The sequence below is a fragment of the Phalacrocorax aristotelis genome, chromosome 4, assembly GCF_949628215.1.
Source record: "Phalacrocorax aristotelis chromosome 4, bGulAri2.1, whole genome shotgun sequence".
Lineage (NCBI taxonomy): Eukaryota > Metazoa > Chordata > Aves > Suliformes > Phalacrocoracidae > Phalacrocorax > Phalacrocorax aristotelis.
Window position 1 is genome coordinate 24,653,186 of NC_134279.1, and position 20,162 is coordinate 24,673,347.

Consider the following 20,162-nt stretch of genomic DNA (forward strand, 5'->3'; position numbering starts at 1 on the left):
CATCCAAATGAGGACTGGAAGATGACCCCCTTTTTCCCTGTAATGCTTTAAAATGCAATTAACAGGAAATGGTATGTCTAAGATATGCTTAGACAGACACAGAGAGGTTCCAGAGGCAGAAACATTTGCTGCGAGCAACATCCATTCTGGACACAAGTGATGCACCAGGGCAAGCCGAGAAACCATTGAGCTTAACTTTAATGAGCATAAACCCTAGACACCGTACCCCGTAACAGCTCTGTTTTGAACACTGTCGGCTCAAACCCCTTGGACTGTGGTACAACAGCCCTTCCCCTTCCGTGCCACTTGGACTCCTGCTATTTCAGTGATGCCTGGGGCTGGGCAGGATGCTTTCCCAGCACGCTGGCAGCCTGCCGTACCCAGGGAAGGAGCTGGTTCACCTGAGGCTGCTCCAAAAGCAGCTCCAGCCACCAGAAGGGCTTTATCCAGTCGCATCCCGCCTGCCACTTGGGGGTGGGGGCAGTGGCTTTCAATAAATTATTTGAGGAAAAGGATATATTATCTCAGCCGCTTCACTTTTGTATTAGTTGGAAAATATATATATGCTGGGGCTGATCTAAAGACTTCTGACAACTGCATACAAGACACAAGAACGTTATCTGGATAGTACAAGACTAAAAGTTTAAGAATACAAGCTTGCACACAAGTTAAAAATGCTCTTGTAAGTCCAATTCCCTGTTCCCATTCTCATCCCCTTTTGGTTCCTCTGTGTAAAACAGAGCTGATGAAAGCTTGGTTTCTTCAGAATAAGCGCAGAAGGAATACTGATGATTTTATATGCATTTGGAGACATTCTCAGAAGAAACTAAGGCGTTGGCAGGAGTTGAGGGATGTTAGCTGTCTACCTGCCTGGGTAAGCTTGAAACAACCCTAAGCCACATGCTGCTTGACCCATCTAGCCTCAAAATCCTGGTGCCAACCTCCCAGCAGTTCTTCACCCCACACAGTTGCAAGACTCTCTTAGACCTTAGGCAACTGCAAATCGCAGTTTGGTAACCATCATCTGATCAAAAGATAAGGACTGTAAAGAAGAAGTGACTACCCACATACACTTTTTTTTTTTTTAAAAAAAACCACTCTCTAATTTCCTCCCCTCGGGTGTTAAGCAGGCACACAGTAAAAAAAAACAAAATATGCAACTGAAAATAGCCTTTCTGTCTAGGTAGCTTTGGGTGAAAAAGCCAGAACCCTTGGCACAGACTGTTTTAGTGAACAGCCCTAGAAAGCAATGCTAGAGTGAAAGGAGGAAAGTACAATGGGGGTGAAGCTCTCAGCTCTGGCAGAGGGGAGAGGCTAAGAAAGAAACTTCCAAAACCTGGAGTAAAAGCCCAGGATGGAAAGAATCAGAGTCAACGCCAGGTTGTTCTTGCATTTGCACGTACCCCATGAAAGGCCTGCCCAAGATACTTTATCAGTAGTAAAACCTGGAGGCTTGAATTTATTCAAGCAGTGAGCCTTAGTTACTTTGTGCACAACCACCAATATGAGTTTAAAGGACCAAAATTCAACTTTCAGGAAATCTGTACTGCCTAACTCACTGTGCATCCTGAGCAACACAGACACATGGAAGTGTCCGTTGCATCTGGCAGAATAAACACCCTTCTGACCCGTGGAGAAAACCAAAATGAACGGTTTGAAGTGGATTTGTTTGGAACCATATGTTGTTCCATGTGTATTTAAAAAAACATTTCTGTGGCACGGCAACTGTCACTTCAAAGGATTTTTCACACCTCTGACCACATCTGGTTCCTTCAGAGGCTGCTCTGGATGCAAAATAGATACGCTGTGAAATAAAAGCTACTTTACACTATAGTGTTGCCGTTATTCGTTAACATCTAGCTCTGCTACTTTTCTTTTCCTTAATTCAGCATAACTTGCTGCACACTCAACTGCAGAGACCTGATGCAGTCTATTCGGCTCTTGCAGTGCAGTTATTTCTCCACTAGCTGCAAGTTAACTGATTTCAGTGCATATCTGAGCGCTGCCCCATTTCATCTGGGCCTACCACGGAATTTTGAAAGCCGTCAAGTAACTTTGAACAAAACACCACAAAGAATTCACAATTCTCACTGACGACAATACTTTTTATTAGAAAGAATAACAAAGTGCTTTCCATAAGATTCATTTAATACAGAGTTTAAGAAATATGGTTTTCCTTTTTAAATGGACAGTTTGGATGTGATGATTTTTCAGTGCAAACAGGGTTCTCCAAGATCCTCCTACATGTTGAGTTTCTTCTCTGTACACAGTAGTTCAAACATTTATGCATTTGATGGGTGTGAAACCGTACTGAAAAGTCCATCCTTTAAAAAACAGAGGTTATGTAAAAAGCTTTCAATACGTTACACTGACCAGCAGGAATTACATCATTTGTTGTTTAACACAGATTTAAGGGACTTAATTCCTTCATACAGTCCTACAAACAGATGCATAAAGGTGCTTTCAGTTCTGTCAAGAATAAAAATAATATACCCCAATATAAATAACTATCAATTTTTACTATATAGACAAAAGTGAAATTGTCTTTTTTTTTTTTTTTTTTTAATTAACCTTCTGCTTTTTAGCTAAGAACATCCTTTAAACACCTGGTGCTTCCTCTGCCTTGGAACTACTTCTGGATAGAAGGAAGAACACAATGCAAGGACTGTTCACCCATTCCCCCCTCAATTTTGGCACACATTTACAATCAGATTTCTTTTGACACATCTATGGGTCACTTTCATGCATTCCATTTTCCACTCTTTATGTCTGATTTCATCCCAGTCCCCTTTTCCTTAACTCCTCTTTCCTTTCCTGCAAATGGCAGGGAGATAGTATAGCAATAACACAGAATTAGGAGAGACGATTTGGTGCAAATTCTTGTATGCAGTGGAATGTATGAAACCAAACAGACGAGGGGTATCTTCATGGACATTAGTTTTCTTTTTCATTTTCAGTCAACTTAAGTCCATTAGGAGGAATATTTTGTCAGATTTTTAAAAATGAAGAACTTCTATGAAGGACAAGATGTAGTAAATTACCCTTAAGACAAACCACATAAAACATCCACCGTACGCAATCTTAGTCCAAAAGCTACTTTTCCCTAGAGTATGTGTATACAAACATGAACATCAAAAGAACTGAAATGACTTGTGAGTGAAACATAGTTATGCACAAGATAAAAGGTTACATGCATATGAACAATTTTGTTGCTGAACTTGTCAGTCACACCCTTGGTTCATTGTTCCCCATTCCTTATGTACAGAGCAAAGTCACCACTTCAGGAAATACTGCATGCCATCTCACAGCACAGTGTCCTTACACAAGAGTACTGCTGCAACAAGGATATCACAGACACACTTTTTCGTGCAGGACAAAAGGAATTGGATGAGATCCTCTGAACAGTGACTTCATTGTGGGAAGAAAGGAAGGCATTTTTAATGGCAAGATGCTTTTGTAGTACAGCCCTTATACAGGAGAATACACATAAACCCACCATTGTATCTGTACAAATATGCAAAGGTGTAAAAGATGTTCTGCTTTTGAAGGAACTCGAAACAAAACCACAGTTTACCCCTAGGCACTTGTGAGTACAGAGCTCCTGCCTCGGCGCTCAGCCTGTACTTGCTGTTTGCTTTGGGACTTCCAGCTGTGAATAACAAACCCCTGCATCCAGGAACACCTTGTTGTCACATCGGTCAAACTGATCCCTGCTGTCAGCCTAACTATTTGACTAGGTGCCAATCAACACGGGTTGCCATCTAAACACACAGCTGGGCCTCAGTCTGCCCGTTCAGCTGAGCCTCCTGGATCCACAGTCATGGTCATCTGAAGATCTGGAGAGGAGACCTGGCTCCTCAGAAGGTAACTACGCATTCATCAGAAAAGCACAGAGACATGTCCACAGATGGCGTTTAGGCACATAAAGACTTTCAAGGAGCTGGGCCTTCATGTTCACGGCCCTAAAAATAACAATTATTTCACTAACAGGGAAGTCGGTAAGGACTGGGGCTGAGGGTTCTGGGATAGAGCCTGGCGGCCAACATGACCCATGTAGGCATAAAATCGGCTTTGAGAATCCAGTTGCAGGACTGGGACCATAGGGAAGCTCCCCTTAACTTCAAAGTCTCTGGATAACACAGCATTTTCAACTAATGTATTGTTGATCTCTCCTAGTAAAAAAACATTTAGGAAAAAAGTCACTGCAAAAGGTTAAGTAGTTTTCTATAAGTTTCACATCCTCTTTAAGTAAATGTATAATTTCACTCTACCATAGATGAAGTCAATTTTGCAACTGAGTTTCTTACTAAAAGTAACGTACAGCAAATATTAATTTGGCAGTCTATTTAGTAAAGGTTCTGTCTCATTTTACCGTTTTAATTTAAATGAGCACATTCAACCTGGAAATATTCAGTATACCCCTGGTGTGGCTCCTGGGGAGCTGGAGTGAGTTTTGCACCTGCTCTTGAATGTATATATCCTATTGTCCCATTTGTGTTGCCCTTGACATGCACCTATAGATATGCATTTTTGTTGGCTAGCATAGAAACGAATCAGTTAAGACTACCAAATAAAATGACCACCTGATTTCAACTACATTCTTGCCTTGCATGAGGAAACAGGTTTGATTTGCTTACATATGCAAAGCTGCTAGCTCATGTTGGGTCCACACTACAGCAAATTAGGGAAGCATTAAGAGATCTGGTCTGATATCTATCTTCTTGTTCAGACACTTCACACACGACCCAGAGGAAGTGGACAATATTCTAGCATTGCCATCTGGAATGGCAACTCTCCAACACTGCAGCTGTAACTACCTAGGAAGTCCATGAATTATCCAATTGTTTATCTTCAGAAGGAGGGCTGGGGTAAAGAGCAAATACAAAAAAAAAAGAAAAAAAAAGAAAAAGAAAAAAAAAAGAAAAAAAAAGAAAAAAAAAAGAAAAAAAAAAGAAAAAAAAAAGAAAAAGAAAAGAAAAAAAAAAGAAAAATAGCAGCAGGAGCAGAGTACATTTCCAAAAACAAGGCAGAGCTACGTTAGACCATTTGGCCAATATAGGACTGCAATTCCTCCTAAACAACAGCTGAAGCCTTGTAAAGTAATATCAGTATAAAAGCATTTTGCTGGCACAGCTTGTTTCCTGGGGGAATGCTTGCTACAAACTATACTAACCAAAGAGGCTTTTGTGTGGGGAAGTTGTATTCACCTTACGAACGTTTGTCATTGTAGGTTTGTTAGCAAACTTGCCTTGTGCAGATTTAGCTTTCCAGCAAAAAACTAGCAAACCATGCAGATTCAGGGAACAAACAGCACACAAGCCCCCCCATCAGTGAAACAGGACACTCACATCAAGTGTCCTCTTAAAACCAGTGAGGAAATTTTCACCATACAAAGTCAGAACACGGTGGGGGGGAAACAAAAAGCCAATCCTTGGAGTAAGGCCCCACGAGTGCAGAAAACAGTACGTTGGACATCGTTATATTACAAACATCTCCTTTTTTGCACTTCAGAGATGTAGCAGGGCACTGCTGACTTTGCTTAAAATGCATAATTTTAGTCCCCCTCACCTCAAACGTTGGAAGTTCAGCAAAATGCAATTCAAAGCATTGCAGCTTTTGATACGCCACCCATTTACTTAAACACATAAATCCACTGACACAGTGACAGTGTTGAAATACATAATCCAAACAGCATCTATAAAATTTTACTGTTGCACATAAATAATGACAAGGCACAGAACAGCAACCAGTCCAAGAGCTTGTAGGCCGAGAAACCAAAGCATAACCCAGAAGAATATAATTATTACAGGTTCTACTATCCGTTCTCCAAAGTACATCCTTGTGAAGCCTATTCTGAGCAGGCTTTTGTTTAGTTCACCAAAGAGAGTCCCCATCTTTTTATAGTCATCTATTACAGGTTCTGCCGTGTGGTTTCTTTGTTCTTGCTGGACCTGCAGAGAAGAAGACAAAATTAGGACACATGTTGTACAAGTGGTTCTCACTACTGTGATTCTGAACAAGACTCAGCTGTTCCTATTTGAATGTGTAAAAATAAGATATACATGCAAAAAAGCTGCTCCTTAAATTGAGAAATTGAAAATGTTACATAGCCTGTGATTTCAGTACAACATTAAGGGTGACACTCACTTGTTCAAACTTGGGACATCTGAAGTGATACTACAAACATACGACAGCCTGTCTGCCCTCCAGATGCCACTCCAGAGAGTAAAGCTCTCCTGTTGGTCATACATCTTACCTGCTGTGCAACGTGGATGTCAGGGCAACCAAAATGGAATTAGATGCCTGTAATTTCAGGGAGGGGATTTGACTGAAGTACATTTGTTATAAATTATTTCCGCAGTACCTTCAGAAGCACAAGAACAAGACAAAACTATTAAGGATGAAATATGAAGTATTTTGCACCAAAGCACAGGGAACTGATGGGCTACTATCACCACTGAAAGTGGGGCACTGGATTCACCAGGAAGAAGGCAAACAGCCATCCTGATGTTGGCATAGAAACCCATGAACGACAGGCAAAGGAAGACAGACCCAAGGACCCCACAGACACAAAGTGGTGCTACAAAGAAGCAAACAGGAGGGGAAACAAGTTCTGCGCTTTTCCCAATAAGAGAAATGATGGAGCAAACGCATAGGAAGGCAGAAGCACATCTTTAGATGAAGATGCCGTGTTTAAATATCACTGCAGAAAACATGCAGCTGTTTCAATGTGTAAACTGTAACTGGATTAGAGCTTGGAATTCCACCTCTCCTTCCTCAGTGTCCAGAGATCCTTTGCATAAAACCTTGTGTCTGGGTATGACAGGCTGGACATGCTCTCAACATGATGAACGTGAGTTTTCTAATCCTTCCATTAGACGGCAATGAAAACACATGCAGCAGCTACTCATCAATATTTCAGTCAACTGATCAATAGGTCCGACAAATTGCTTGCAAACTCTATGTGCAATTAGTCTATCCCTGGATCCAAAGCAAACATGTATCTTTAAGTTATGTCTTCAAGGATGAAAGCTCTTCTGCATCCCTGGTTACACAGCATGGTAGGGAAACAGAAATTCCTTCCCACAGCAGTGCCAGGCTCTCCGTTAGACAGCAAGTAATAAAGTGAATTCCCATTCCCACAGAAAAACATCCAGCAAAAACCAAATGAAGCTAATATTTTGTTTTCTGGGCCAGACTTTAGGCCATGATGCAGAACCTTCCAACTGAACGGTGGCTGAATAAAGCACCACAGCTGCTACTGAAAAAAAAACCCAAACCAACCCCCCCCCCCAAACCCGAACAAAACCTCAGCTGCGTGTATTTTCAGTTTGGGTACTTTTTCATTTGCTTATTCATAAAAATTTTGGTTTAAGCTTCAGTTCTGAATCCCAGAAAGGGAGGAGTGCAGGAAGCCTAAATAGCAATGAATATTGTATTCAGTTTTTCTGCAGTTCTACAGAAGAGCCTGAACGTGGAGAACTGCAGTACTGGATGTTACATATGGACAGCCATCACCCTGTCTGTTTTCAGCCCGCTTCTCAGGCCCAGGTAATTTTCTCCCCCTCACTGGATACAGAAACCCCAGCTTCCAGCATTTTGGCTTTAACTGTGCTTTATTTAAGTCAAATAAATGTTGACTCCTCTTTAATTCAATTCCAGTGTTTCAAAATTGGTCTCTTTAGGAAAGGCAGAGCCTCTGGGAGCCCCTGCAGACTCAGCAGGGCAGGGTGTTTGCCACCCCAGGAACTCTCATTCCCGAAGAGCACAGGGAGACAAACAAACTCTTAGCCTAAGTGGTATATTGATCACAACAAATAGGGAAAAGAAAAAGGATGTGCTGGGAAGGGAAAATATATTTATTTGCTTCCTGCATGCAGAGATCACAGGGAGCATGTGCCGATGGGATGATGGCAGAAGGGATGAGAGCTCAGCTCACATCAAGCAGCACAGCAACCACTTCTGAGATAAACGGTTAATATGTACAGGAGAAATCACTGCATTTTCTAGCAAAGTAGCTTAGGCTTTGAGCCAGTGGCCAGTGCAACCATGAGGGGGGAAACAAATCACTTCTTTGCCTCTGGATTATTAATGGTACTCAGTAACATGCTGGAAGCCTTCACACAGAGCAAGTGGAAGCAGCACTTGCAAGGCGGCCACCAGCAGGCACATTTCCACGAGCTCTGTCCCACCAGGCCAGCGAAGCACATAGATGTACGTGTCCACACTGATGTCTCTCCTGGTATGTGGCGGCTGTAAGACACAGGATTTCACCAGCAGCCCCATTCTGCTTTGACAAGCTAACAGCAAGAAGTTGCACAGTCTCTTAAGCAAGGTACAGAGTAAATTCCACTTTACTTAGGCTGCCCAGGGCTTTTTTATTTATGTTTGGGCTTTTTTATTTGTTTTGATAAGCAAGACTTTATGTCACCCTCTCCTTCTTAAACAAGGGTAGATTCATGAATCCCTAAAGCAATTATACAAAGCAAGCTTCTAGGCACAGAGACTGACAAGTGTGTGTTTAATCACAAAACAAGCATCAAATTGTTTTTCCAAATATTTTCAGAAGCTTACATGACCTTTCAGAATGAGCATGGAAATTCTCAAGATTTCAAAGACTGTTTCAGTTAATGCAGGCTGAGTGTGTCTTGCTTCAGGCAACTCAGCAAAAACCAAGTGAAGCTGAAAACAGATGATCAGCCGTGAAACACAGAGGGCGTATTTTTCTTTACTACTGCATAACATTTCACATGCTGGACAAATACGTTTCTTCAAAGGTGTAGTTAAAATAGAACCATTAGGGCAAACACCAGTAACGTTACGATGCTCCAAATTGCTAAAAGACATTGAATAAGCTTTAACATTGCAGCTAGAAGTTATGTCGCTAATTTTCAGGATGATAGTAAACCAGCATACAGTCCCACATATGTGCCAGTAGCTCTCAAAGCATATCCTTAGAACCAAATCCTTTTTTCCCCCCAAAAAGTACTTTTCTAAACTTTTTAGAAATCGGCTATCTTCAGCAAGCACAGAGTTCCCAGCTGACTCTTAATTTCTGTAGGACTATTTTCATACTAAATCTTGCTGAATCAGCCTGAACCTAGACAGGCACTACCATAACAGAAGAAACGCAAGTGAAATGTACCCATTCTGAGCAGCTGCCCCCAACAAGAGAGCTTCCTCATTTAAAGGAAAAGAAGTTCTTGTTTCAAAGTTGCCACTTCTAAAGATCAACAACCCAGCCTTGGCTTCATAACTTTTTAGATTTTTTTTGTGTATCAAGCAGGAGCAGTGGGCATTTCTTTACCTGCACTAGTCCCAGAGAAAGCATGCTTTCAAGGCCTTTACAGTAGCTCTTCTCCTCACAGCTAACACGTGTTATGCAGGGGGCACCCCCAGACTTCATTTGCCACAAGGCAGGAGAGAACGTAAGAGAAGTCTACTTCATCTGCAGTAACTTGTTTGCCTTTCCTCACTCTTTGAAAGATAGGAGCGATGAAGAAATTCAGAGGGGCCAGGGGAGCATTTGCTTCCTAATCTAATGTTTCTTATCAAATTGCTGTAATGAATTACTCCTTACCGTAATTTAAATTAATTTTAAAGCTAAGTGATTTTATTTTAGACATAGTGGGATCACCAACTCCCTTAAAGCAAAATACACTAGCAGATTCCTTTATACAAACGAACAACCACCATGTATGACTTCATTGCCTCAATTTCCTTTTAATTTTATATTCCTTAAATGTTTTCATATAGTGTAATTTTTTTTTTTCATTAAAAATATTTCACAGAATCGAATGGCTTGGGTTCGAAGGGACCTTTAGAGGCCATCTAGTCCAACACCCCTGCAATGAGCAGGGACATCCCCAACTAGATCAGGTTGCTCAGAGCCCCGTCCAACCTGACCCTCAATGTTTCCAGGGACGGGGCATCGACCACCTCTCTGGGAAACCTGGGCCAGTGTTTCACCACCCTCATTGTAAAAACTTTCTTCCTCATATCTAGTCTCAATCTACCCTCCTTTAGTTTAAAACCATTACCCCTTGTCCTGTCACAACAGGCCTTGCTAAAGAGGTTGCCCCCATCTTTCCTATAGTCCCCCTTTAAGTACTGGAAGGCCTCAATAAGGTCTCCCCACAGCCTTCTCTTCTCCAGGCTGAACAACCCCAACTCTCTCAGCCTGTCTTCATAGGAGAGGTGCTCCAGCCCTCGATCATTTTTGTGGCCTCCTCTGGACCAGTTCCAACAGGTCCATGTCCTTCTTGTGCTGAGGGCTCCAGCGCTGGACGCAGTACTCCATACTCCATTTCATATTTGTTTGTATTTTTGACTTTAAATTATTTTAAAATAAAAATAGAGTTACCATGTGGAACAGAAGGGGAAGTATCTGATCTGCCACGTTGCTCAGCACGTATGCACAAGCAATGTTCTTTACAAGCCTACTGCAGTACCCAAAGGCTCCCATCAAGCACCCAGTTGTCTCTTGTCCTTTCAGATGTTTGGCGTTACAAAATTTCCCTCCCTATTCTAAATGGCATACTTTCATAAGCAATCATCCATTGTCTGTCAAGACTTCTCTGCTGTCTCACTGTTTACTGGCAGAAAGTCAGAATGTGAAGATCCAAACTCTGAAAAACTTTACTATGGAAACTTTGTAACCAAATTTACCCAGCTGTTAGGGCCACATGGGTTGGGGGCTTGAATGCTTTAGAGAAACATGACACGCCCTCTCAGATGCAGGATGCCATAAAAGGACCTCTTTTCAGAATTAAAGTCTCCGAGGAGGTCACACAGGAGATACTGAGTGTGAGTTCCTTCCACTTCCAGCACAGCTGGTGCTCCAACATTCCTGAAGTGCTTCTGAAAAAAAATCTCCCATGTACTTGAATGTTTTCCTGGACTTGCTTTAAAACAACAGGGAAGATAAAGTCAACTCAGCCTATTGAGCCCAACGAACATCCGGTTGTGGCTTTACCAGTTATGTTTGTCATCAACATAACACACAAAATTACATGTGTTCTGACCACTAACTACCCTTGCTTATGGCCAACTTCCACCACATCCACTCAAACTCACTGCTGCCTAAATTCAGGAAAGCACATGGTTAAGTCACAATCAGGGGCTGCCCCACACCTGTCTGACAGCAGGAACTTTTTCTTGCTTACCCCCTCCCCATCAAGGGTGTTTTGATCATGCAGAGAAACACGAGATCCCATCAGAACATATCCCCCCCCAAAACCATCTTTGCAATGATTCATGTGCTATTTGCTAGGAGAGAAGAACAAAGTTAGCACTGAACTTTTCACAGTCATTTAAGGGTGATCCCTGTCTGCACCTCCCAAGTATAATGTAGCCAGTTAAGGTCTTTTCCCTTCAAATTGCTGGGAGGATACAGGTCCTACCCTTGACCATTTACAGATCACGCCAAGTAACTTTGCCAAGCCATTGGAGGATGCAGAACACAAATGGATCTGAAGGTGACACGAACCTACCTAACATGCTTGGGAAGTCATTTTCTTGTGGCTAATCAAAGGGAGCATGGAAACACAGACTTAGCCTTTCTGTTTTCTGCTATCAGCAATGCTAGCTCACTGAAGAACAGCATAAATGATGTCTTTACACAAAGACTAAATGTCCTTATACAGCATCGCCAACAAGCTCAGCCTGGAAATCCCTGCAGCTTGTCCCAGGGGCACGGCATGGCCGCTGCAGCAGCACTTTCCTCAGCAAGCAATGGAGCCTGGCGCCCATGCTGAGGGCACCCCACACTTGCTGGATGTGGCAGATTTGCTGGCCGTGCACAGATCCCGTGTAACAAACTACTGCAACATCTGTCTGCAGGGGAATCTGTGTGCTCAGGGTTGCCACCCCTGCCAGAACAACTTGGGCTTCCCAGGGCTCATCCCTGGGAAGAAGAAAGTGCTCTGAAAGGAGTGACCCAAGCTTCTCCAGTAGTTGAAGCCAGTGCCTCCTGCCAGCCTCCTGGAAGAAAGACAGCCCTGCTTCATGACACACCCCACAGCCGCAAGGCTAGCATGATGGGTGACATGCTACAGGGCAACCAGGAAAGGCAGCAGTGGGCTGAATTGTCTGGGAGGACCACAAACTGAATGGCTCTAAAGCGACCGCACCATTTCGGAGTCCTGTAACCTCACCACTGCACTAGCCATGAGAACCGGCATAGTTTGCTCTTGCCTTCCAGGAGTTTCATCTTCTGATGCAGCAGCTTGGTCCAGAGTTTTCCACACTTAGCCTAAGGATCTTGCGATGGTTTGTTTGGTTTAGAACTTATTTGCGTGTACAGAAAAAAATCCTAAGTAGCTGACTTGAGTGAAATAATCGGATGAAGTTCAACAGCCTCCATTCTGTGGCAGGAGGGAGTAGATGAACGTAAGAACTTGCTCCACCTTAAGATTCAGGATTAGAGAAAAAAAAAATCCATTCCACAAGTCTGAATGTACAAGATTCTTCAAAACAAAGCAAATAACATCCCTCTTACTATTTTTCATGATTAATGAAAAATGAAGAAATGATAATGAAGAAACTCTAACAGCCTTCTGTTGTTCAGACAACTTGAAAAATTTCCACCCCACACTGAATTTGACAACAGCACCAGGCCCAGTACAAGTCTATCAGTTTCTCGTTTCTTGCATCAACCACCCAAAAGGGCATTACACAAACATGAACGCCGGTGATGGAGGAGAAAAGTCCAATGGATTAGGAAAATAACTGCTCTCCATGTAAAAGCTTGTGATTTTACAGTCAAAAAATGCTGCTGGGCAAAGAAGGCAAAAAGAGACGGGGAGTAGGAAACAGGTATCCACAGGGTTCATCTTCAGCAGAGAAAAGCAGCAGTGTCTCCAAATTGTTTGTAACATGCCTCAGATCACAATCAGTCACATTTACACTTATAAAAGAAAGAAAAAGAGAATATTTAAGGAAATTATAGCCACGTTACACAGAAAAGAAACCCCTCTTGAGGTTAGTGGCAAACGTGTTTAATGACATCTAAATGGTACGTTAAAAAAAGTGTAATAAACAAACGCAGGGATATCACATTTACATACCCACCCGCGCATTTTCCTTTTTTTGAAGCAAAAAGTTTCCTCTGCACTATTTAACTCCTCATTATCTATTTTACTCCAGTTGTGGTTATTTTTACTCCAGGCAACAGGTGGTGTGTCTGGTAGCTGAAGCCCATAGAAACTTAAATGTCAAAAAAGCCAAGACGTGACTTTAGGAACATGCCTGCTTACTAAAAAATACCCCTGTATTTTTGAAAGCTGGACATTAACGCTCAGAAGGCAGAGCCTCGCGACGTCATCTTTGTAGAGGATGCAAACTAAAAGTGAAAATACTTCAAGCTCAATCTTAGAGAAAAATATGAGAAGAAAGTGAGCAGATGACAGAGACCAGGATGGAAGAAACCACAAGTTCCCTCCCCTCCAAAATAAGAGACCAACTTCTTTTGGGTGCAGATGGGGACACATACCAGCCAACACACAGCTACAGATATCTGATAGTTAGGTAGCCAGCAATGTAAGTCCTGCAGGAAGGAATTACCCAATCTTGCTGGTACTCACCCATCTGACCGCCCAGTGTACTGCCATGGGCAGGCTTTGGAGATTTGCAGCAAACAGCAAGTTCCAAGGTTGTGGCCTCTTCTTTCTCCAAACCATAGCCTTGACTTATTGCAGGGCACCAGCATAAGACCCTGCAACACACGGGTCAGCTGGGCGCAGGCTTTCTGCCTTCTACTCCTCCACATAGGGAAGCCAGACAGTTTTGTTACTAATAACACTTGGCATGTGACCTTGCTTTCTTGTACTTAAAAAGATTTCTCATGGTTCATTAAAAGAACGGGAAATTTGCCCAAGGAGGGCAAATGATTTTATTGGAAGTGTTTCTGATTTTCTTCCTCTTCCACTATAGCAGGAAGAGAACAGTATCCCTTCACATCCTTTGCTAGCGTGAAAATAACAATTAGTATTTGACCTTGTAAATGTAAGCAGTAAAAAGATCTTGATACTCAGCCAACAGACTATTAAGGTGACAAAATTAATCTCAACTGTCTAGAGAAAAAAAAAAAAACAGGTTCATTTCTCTAGGCTAATTTTAATCTGATATCTGAATATGACATGATTAATAGATTAGGAAATGAGAAAAAAAATCATACCTCACTTCCAGATGAAAAACAAGACAGAGAAAACTGTTTAACTTGTTCCTCTAGGGAAAAAAAGCAAACTCAAGAAAACTAGAAAAATTCTTGACACCAAAAGTAAAGTACTTTACAACAGCTACCAATAAAGTGACATACTTAGAGGGACTTTAAATAAAAAAACTGCAAAACAAAGATTGGGTTAACTTCATTTCATAGCAAGAATCTAGACACCACTTACAAAATAGAAACAAGATGTTTCTATAGAAACAAGCAACAACATAAGAAAAGCAACTGTACTGTGTTCTCTTTAGTCAGCTTTTATGGCAACTCAAGTTTAGGATCAACAGTTGCTAGAACAAACTGAAATACCAGGAGCAGTTTTGCATTAAGGTAATGAAATGGCTTTTCCAGATACTGAACTTGGGTGTGTGCAGAGCAGAGGAGGCTTCAAGAGCAACAGAGGGTTCCCTCGATAAACTCTGTTTGAGTCCCGTGATTTCAGGAGTGAACTTCCCCACTAATACGGCACCATATGAGAAAGTGTCACAGACAAGAACCCAGCACGAAACGATCAGAGGAAGAGGAAACCTGCTTGTCCCCATGTTAAGATCTGCTGGCTCTCTCCCTCATTTTAGGCTGCTGCTGCACTCTTTCTCATGCTCCTACTACTGTCCCTGTAACTTGATCCCATCTATGTCCCACTTTTATGTAGAGACTAGATCAGAAGCAATCTCTAATCCACCTTTTCCTTACACCTGCAACACTTCATTTCCATAGGACTTTTTTTATCAAGGTCCCTCCACTAAAATTGGTCAGCTTGACCCAGCAAAAGGCTTGCAGTCCACTGTACATTCAGCGTGGTAGCAATGCACTGGCCCGCTGAAAAGCAACAGCTGCTAATTTTGCCTTTTAAGGAGAAGAAATGTCTATACGCTTCTATCTCTAGAATACTTTTCTCTTTAAGAAAATGGGATCTTCACATTATTCAGGCAGAGCATGCTATCCTATCTATTGTTCGTGCTACTGGTATGTCTGAAGCGTTTGGGTTTTTTTTCCTTCAAATGCTGTCAAGGCTCAGAAAACCCACTAATGCTTTTTAGAAAGTTATCATCAGGAATTATTATGTAGCTATGAACCTCTGCAGCAGAGTTAAATCATCTGTAGAGCCAGAACAAATTTGGGATTAAGCCCTCCCTGTCAGGTATTACTATTTTCGGTTCAGAAACAAATCCCAACAACTGTAAGCAGGAGAAACCCACAATTTTCAGATTATCTTAGCATGGAACAAATTAGAAATAGGTTTCTAGCCTTAGGCACCAGAGTTTCCACACATACAAGTTCACTTTAAAACATTCTTGGCCTCTACTGACTTATGACTGAAATGATTCCATTCCAGGCAACACAGCACACATATACCCTACAGTCTGATGAACAACATAACATTTACATGAGGGATACCACAAGGCTGTTGATTTTATCCTCTAGTTTTGTTTCTGCTCATTCTTTCCATGCTGAAGAAATACTCATGATATTGGAAATGTACTCAAAGGTTCAGGACTTGACCTTAGCTTTGACACCCATACCTCTTCAATAGCATTTTCAATGGGAAACACTAAAAACCTTTGTAATAGGTTCTCTAAATTTGAATCCATCTACAGGAAGATAAAATGCTCCACTTACAGAGATAAAACACTGTTCAAAACATTAATAAAACATCCAACAGGGTTACAAACTCAGGTTAATGAAAAGGTGATTGTCTAAGCTTATTTATCTACTTGTGAATACATGTACCGCATATTAACTCTGCATTTAGACATTTTCGAGGAGAAGTGTTGGTTCTAGTTTAGCTGTCAGACAGCACGTTGATTCTTTGTATACTAAAACAGCGTGAGGCGGAGATCCTGGCCTCACTGAAGCAACCAGGAATTTTGCCATTGCCTTCAACTTAGACTACATGACACTAAAGCCCATTACAGCCGAGACAGACAATTTTGAGCACAGAAGAGAGCCACAGTGCCATAGCTTTCAGGAACTCTGCTCTAACACAGTGTGGCTTCAAAGTCCTATGGATGGACCCGGTGTTATCTCCTGCTAACAGCACCTCATGCCCTAACGTAATGCAGGACTTTTATTATCCTTTATTATTACACGCTCGCAGGCATTCCACCTTTCTATTCCTATTTTGTGGTTTAATTTATGGGTGTTGATGGGATTTAGACTGTAGCAATATGACAAAGGCTAACCTATTTTAGAAAGTGGGTTAGGGAAGGAGATTTGAGGTCCTTAACTCTAGCAATGTTGAAAATACAGGCCAACTTGTGCATCTGACTATCAACAGTTAGGAAAAAATTGTGAACTCGCAGGGTGAAGCAGCAACCTCCTCCCATGGCTTCAGGAGCAGCTGTAGCTTTTGGTGCCTTCATATACCACTTGAGAACACCAGCAGTGCAATACAGGAGAGGTGGAAGAAACCACCCAGGTCCTGCTGCGTTACAAAGACTGAAGCAAGGGTAAGTATTCTCACCTTTGCATGCAAAGCTATAAAGGATATTAATCACATTATCATCCAGTTCAGTTTTTAAATCTAATGACTGAACCAGGTAATTCTACACTCTGTTGCAATAATGAATTCCAAAGGCTATGTATAACATTTAATAACATATCCTTCTATTATCTTAAAAATGTACCTGTCAGTAATTTCATTAAGTGCGTCCTTGCTGATATAATAAGAAGCTTCAATAGAAAATTAAGGCCAGAGGGTTTGGCATTAAATAAATAGATTTATTTCCTACAGAGTACTCTCTTTAAAAAAAAAAATAATCCTAAAGGGTGTATACATTATTATTTAGGTCCTGCTTGTCAGGAAGGTATTCTTTTAGCATTACGGTACCAGGTATGATCTTGCACAAGCTGAGTTTATTTTGGAGGAAATGGGGAAAAAACAAATCACACCCAGGTTACCAGCCCCAGATCCTCACCTAAAAGAAGCTCTCAAAAAAGGCCAAGGCATTTGCTCTCACACAGGCTTTATTTTACACCCACTGAGAGAAGTAAGAATTTACACTGTTGCCAAAGCAGATTTTGACCCATTTCTTTTGCATTGCATGTAACACTAAGGTGGTGCGTATATCTATACTTCAGAAGAGAACACAGAACAGGAAAACACAGGCTTGGGACCAGCAGTTACGTTAACAGTGCAAACACCGTCAGCAAACACAGCCACAACGCTAGGCCTCCCCAAGGGACTCCAGGTGAGGATCCAGCCTGGAAACAGCAGGGTTCAGCAAGAGGGCAGAAAGGGCAGGGCTAAACGATTATTTTGGGAGAAATCTGGATACATTCATGAAAGCAAAAGAGTGACAGCACATGACTAGACTTGGTGAGCCAGGAGCCCCTCCAAATCAAGCTACATGTCTGTGCTTCTCTCGAACAAGAGAGTCTGGGATTCTCTGTCAAAGTTTGCAGCAAGCGTACATACCACTAAATCCTCACCTAGCTTTAGTCTTCCCTGCAGATAAACTACTCTTATTTATCAAATTATGATTATTTTTACTATTATTATATACAACAGTCACATTCTATACATATATTAAATACAGGCAGCTGATATTCCTTATTTCCAAATCTAGTTTATTATTTGTCCAGCTGCTGGCACCTCAGCATGCAGAAAAAAATACTCTGCGCTATGATAGTGAAACATTGCCAGAAAACAGGAAGGATTTTCTCTCTCTGCCTCATGGCCTATTTAAAATTTCTGCCTTGCTATCCTAACGTTATGCCCCAACTTGTCAGAAAGGGCCACGATTGCTACCTGTGCCTGAGAAGAGTGGGAAGATAATTTCTCTGCCAAGCATGCCTGTGGCCACCCAAGCAGTACCTTTACCAGCTTCATTTTAAGATGTGTTCAGGCAACGCTGGAAAACAGTTCTGCCCACACCACCCCCTGAAACCACACCAAGACACCCGTCCCTACGAAAGAAGCGGTGGTAACCTGCAGAGAGCTCCCTCTTTCGCGAGGGGTTGCAACCAGTTTGAGAGCAGGAACATCCGAGATGATCTGACGCCGCTTTTTCACCTCTCTTTTCAGGGAAGGAAGACAGCAGCCAGAACCAGGGAGCATTTCTGACTCTCCTCCTGCAGTATCCTGCAGAAGGGCTTCTGGACACAGAGAACGGGACTGCTGCGCCTCTCAGGGCATCTGGCCTTACCCTACATTTGGGTATATGCCCTGCTCTGCCCCATTTCTTTAGAGAAAGGAGCAAGGAAGATGCACTGACTTACGTAAACTGTCACCAAGTGAATTCACAAGTACCAGCGTCTTTCAGAAGTGGCCTGCTTCTAGCTGTAACATTGGGCAAGTACCACCAGACGCTTTCAAATATTAAGCTGTTCTTGCTGTGAAAGGGCTCACTTACGGTTGAGTACAACAACGACCATCTTTTACGATTTTTCAGCAGAAATAATTAACAAATTAAACAAAACTGCCTGGGAGTTACTTTGGGATGTACTCCAGCAGCTCTCTTTGCCCCTGTGCAGCTGTCAGCGCTAGTCCATTCCTCTTACTTAACCGCTCAAGGCATTCCGACCAGATCATTACATTTACGGGTTGAGTAGGGAAAAGGTTGTGTTCTTTTTTTCCTTTACATGAAACATCAGTAGAAATGCATTAAGAACACTGCCTTTGTCTAAGCAGGGGGACAACGCCGCCTGCAAAACAAAGAGTGGAGTGCGTGGAAAGCCATTTTACGATTAACAACTGGGAAACATACACGGCTCCTTTCATTTCCTAAGCAAAAAGCCCGCTTCCATCCACCATGCCGTAAATACGCACACCCTGAAGGAAGCAGATACGTTAAAAAATGAGTTGATTTTTTTTTTCCTCCGTTTACAATACGTTCGGTTTCCTTATAAAGAGGCTGAAGGCTTAAAGGAGCGTAAGGCTTTAACAGAAAGCTGAACTATCGGGGGATCCCGGGGACGGCAACGGCACCCCAATTCTTTCCAGAGAAAAATATTCACCACGTGGATTTCGCGCGGGGACCACCCTTGTACATCTGCTCCCACCCTCTTCCACGCGGAATAAGCGTCTCGGAGGGAAAAACAAGGGCCAGGCGGGTACATGGAGAGTGGGGACACAGGGGACGGACGGACCCACACACTCCAGCATCCCGCGTGGACGGCCCCACGCGGCTCGGCTGGGTTGCATAAGCCCCGCCGCAACGGAGCGCTACCCAGCTGCAACGGCGATGCGACGGGAGATGAATCCAAAGGCCTTTAACGTTTTGGCTGACAGCGGGGGAGCCCCGGGGGGACGGGGCAGTGTCCCGCCCCGGCAGCCCCCTCACCCGCCGACACCCACCTGCTCCTCCGGGCGCCGCCGGTGCCGGGCGGCCGCCGTCGTCGTTTCCCGCTCGCACTCCCCGAGCGGCGGCGGTAGGGGCGGCAACAGCTCGGCCGCCGAACCCATGGCTCCCGCACCACACGATTCCCCGCCGCTAACCGCCTTGGCGGGGCGGGACCGTCACGGGGTCCGAGGCAGCGCCGGGAGGGCGGCGCCGCGGCGCGCGGAGGAGGCGGCCCCTGGCACCGGCGACGCGGGGGCCCGGGAGGGGGGCCTCCGCCCGCCGGGTCCCGCCTCAGGAGAGAGCCGCCAAGGGCCCTCGGCCCCGCGCCTCGCTGATTAAAGCACAGCCCGCCCCCGACCCGATTTCACAAGCTTGTATGAAAACCAGGGCATGCCAGCTGTTAATAAAGCGTTAATTTTAGCACCGCTCCCTGTCGGTGTGTCTCTGGGGAGGAGTGCCCGACTGGCAGCCTCTTGGCACCGTGAGATGTGGTATTTGCTGTCCTTCCCCAGAGAAATCACTGGCCTCTCTCCTCTGAAGCCGTCTGAACCGGGTCCTCTTTTCTTCAAAATGAGCTAATACAAGAAGGACATGGACCTGTTGGAGCAGGTCCAGAGGAGGCCACAAAAATGATCGAGGGCTGGAGCACCTCTCCT

General features: G+C 43.3%; 1 protein-coding gene across 1 annotated transcript; it reads right to left on the reverse strand.

The window, feature by feature from the left end:
- Positions 1-2,084: 2,084 nt before the first annotated feature.
- FAM241A (family with sequence similarity 241 member A) lies at positions 2,085-19,732 on the reverse strand. Its single transcript, XM_075090643.1, has 2 exons — positions 19,521-19,732; positions 2,085-5,951 (listed from the first exon to the last, which is right to left on the reverse strand). The coding sequence occupies exons 1-2, from the start codon at positions 19,626-19,628 to the stop codon at positions 5,706-5,708; spliced, it is 354 nt and encodes a 117-aa protein (XP_074946744.1). The 5' UTR covers positions 19,629-19,732; the 3' UTR covers positions 2,085-5,705.
- Positions 19,733-20,162: the final 430 nt, after the last annotated feature.

Coding starts and splice junctions, on each gene's coding strand:
- FAM241A (XM_075090643.1), bottom strand. CDS start 19,628: ATGGGTTCGGCGGCCGAGCTGTTGCCGCCCCTACCGCCGCCGCTCGGG. Junction 5,952..19,520: donor GGCGGCGCCCGGAGGAGCAG/GTGGGTGTCGGC, acceptor TCTTCTCTGCAG/GTCCAGCAAGAACAAAGAAA.